This window comes from Fulmarus glacialis, unplaced genomic scaffold, assembly GCF_000690835.1.
Source record: "Fulmarus glacialis isolate BGI_N327 unplaced genomic scaffold, ASM69083v1 scaffold21238, whole genome shotgun sequence".
NCBI lineage: Eukaryota > Metazoa > Chordata > Aves > Procellariiformes > Procellariidae > Fulmarus > Fulmarus glacialis.
Genome location: NW_009230390.1, coordinates 789 through 2,922, shown reverse-complemented (window position 1 = coordinate 2,922; position 2,134 = coordinate 789). Strand labels below are relative to the sequence as shown.

Here is a 2,134-nt window from a genome sequence, read left to right as displayed (position 1 = left end):
TAGTAGTCATTCTTTAAGCATTCCAGCCCTTCATTAAAAAGGAACCTAAATGACATTGCAGCAGGATAGTAAAGCTTTCTAGCAGTATGATTCCGTCACCTGTAGCTCCAGCTGTAACCTCTTCTTTCGGGCCTGCAGATGCATGGACAGCTTCCTTCAGCTCAAGAGGCGACAGCTCTGGTTTTGGCTCTTCGGGTCAAAGAACATCTGTGAGCTCCCCACAATAGCACTTACGCCATTAAAGTAATTTTCCTTTGGAAATGCTTATTTGGGTGTTTGGGGAATACTACAGCTGGTTTTTTACTTTTCCAGATTTCCATTGGGAATATAACCGGGCCTTCTTTTTGAATCAAATCTGCAATAAACCCTCCACCCCATTAGCCACGTGGGTGGGAGGTTTCCAAAGCTCCAGACCTCGTTACAATGTTCTCCATGCTGCAACCCAGAGAAGATGAAGAAGACAACAGAGAAAGCGAAGAGCTGAACCAAGCGGTATCCGAGGACGATTACCAAACCCTAGATAACCTCTTGTCCCAAGACAGGGACAAGAGGTTCATCAACCGCAGGAGCGGCTGGGGCGTACGCAGCACCCCACTGCGCCTGGCCGCCACCAAGGGCCACATCAAGAGCGTTAAGGTCCTCTTGGCCCACGGGGCAGAGGTGGGCAGCCTGGAAGACATGAAGGCTCAAACCCTGCTCTTCATGGCGGTCAGCAATGGCCACCAGGAATGTGTGAAGGTCCTCCTGGACGCGGGGGCCAATCCTGCCAGCAGCATCTACAACTGCTCTCCGCTGCTCATTGCCGCGAGGGACGGGGACGTGGACATCCTGTGGCAGCTCTTGGACCACGGCATAGAAACCAATATTCAAGCGAGGCTGCCGAGTGGGCTGCCAAGTTGGTGGCTTGTTCTGGTCCCCTCTACCTTGCGACCATGTACGGGCATCTGGAGTGCTTTAAGATGCTGTTGCTTTATGGTGCTGTTGCTTTATGGTCCAACTGTAACTGCACTGAGGAGAGAGTGATTGCCCAGATCAAGGAGCCCAAGACTCTGCTGGAAACCTGCCTGAGGCACGACTGCAGGAGCGAGTTCATTGAGCTGCTCATTGATTTGGGAGCCAACATGTACTTGCCCAACGTCATGGTAGACGAGACAGCATCCCACAGCCAGGGCCTGGAGCTGCTGCTGCAGGCGAGAGGTAATCTCCGTGCGAAGCCCCGGGGCTGGAAACCAGCACTAATTTTGCTCATTTGGGTGCAAGTTGCTTCAGATCCCCCTTCCCTTTACCTCTGCTTCCCAATAGCCTTACCCAGGCTTTCCTACAAGCTTTGACTCCCTTTGCAGCATCACTTGAGTGCATGGGTATCTCTAGCCCTCAACTCTTCAGTATTATCACAAAAAAAAAAAAAAAAAATCCAACTGACCTGGCTGTATGAATGTCAAGAAGATGGAAACTAATGAATCAGCTTATTGATGCCATAAACCAGTCATTTTACAAATAATACTACGCCTAGTGTACAACTGCTGATATTCCTGTAATATGGATAGAGCTTGTTTCTGGTTTGACTTCTAGACTCATTACGTTGATTCAGTCAGGCTTCCCAATTAAATAATCTCTCATTTCTAGCAACATATGGCCTGATCCTTCACAGTACCTCTAGTACAGTCCCCTGTATCCGAGCAAAGTCACCTGTTTTCCCTCTGACCTTCGTTAGGCAGGGCCGGCACAGCACTGGGATCCTAAAAGACGCTTTCCTCAGATGGCTGTGGTAGAGGCACACGCGATCTGGCCTAGAGGAGGCAGCAATGGGATAAACATCAAAAACTCAGCTGAGCATACTTTCTTGAAAGGAAAAATCTTAAAGGTGAACAGAGTTGTGTATTTTATTCCTTATGCAACTCAACTCATGTCTTGCAGATACCAGTAACAAACCTCTCACTGAATTCAGTGAAAATGGGATTGGTCTTTAATTAGTACAGGCGTTGTAGTTCATTTGCATTCTGGTAGCAACTCAAGGCCCTTACCAGGGATGAAACTTCACGTGTGCCAGGTGTTATAATAAACTATCTTTAGTCCCGGTCTTAACAAGTTCATACATATTAAGTTAGAGGTAAAACAGGCATAGTGGAAAGGA

General features: G+C 48.2%; 1 protein-coding gene across 1 annotated transcript; it reads left to right on the top strand.

Moving 5' to 3' along the window:
* Nucleotides 1-423: 423 nt before the first annotated feature.
* On the top strand, nt 424-1,197 carry LOC104081453 (ankyrin repeat and SOCS box protein 12-like; the record flags this gene model as incomplete). The annotated part of the gene is given in 2 exon segments (XM_009584210.1): nt 424-880; nt 883-1,197. Coding segments are annotated over 2 exon segments (772 nt in total), but the record flags the coding sequence as incomplete, so codon positions are not given.
* Between the last annotated feature and the right edge of the window lie 937 nt (nt 1,198-2,134).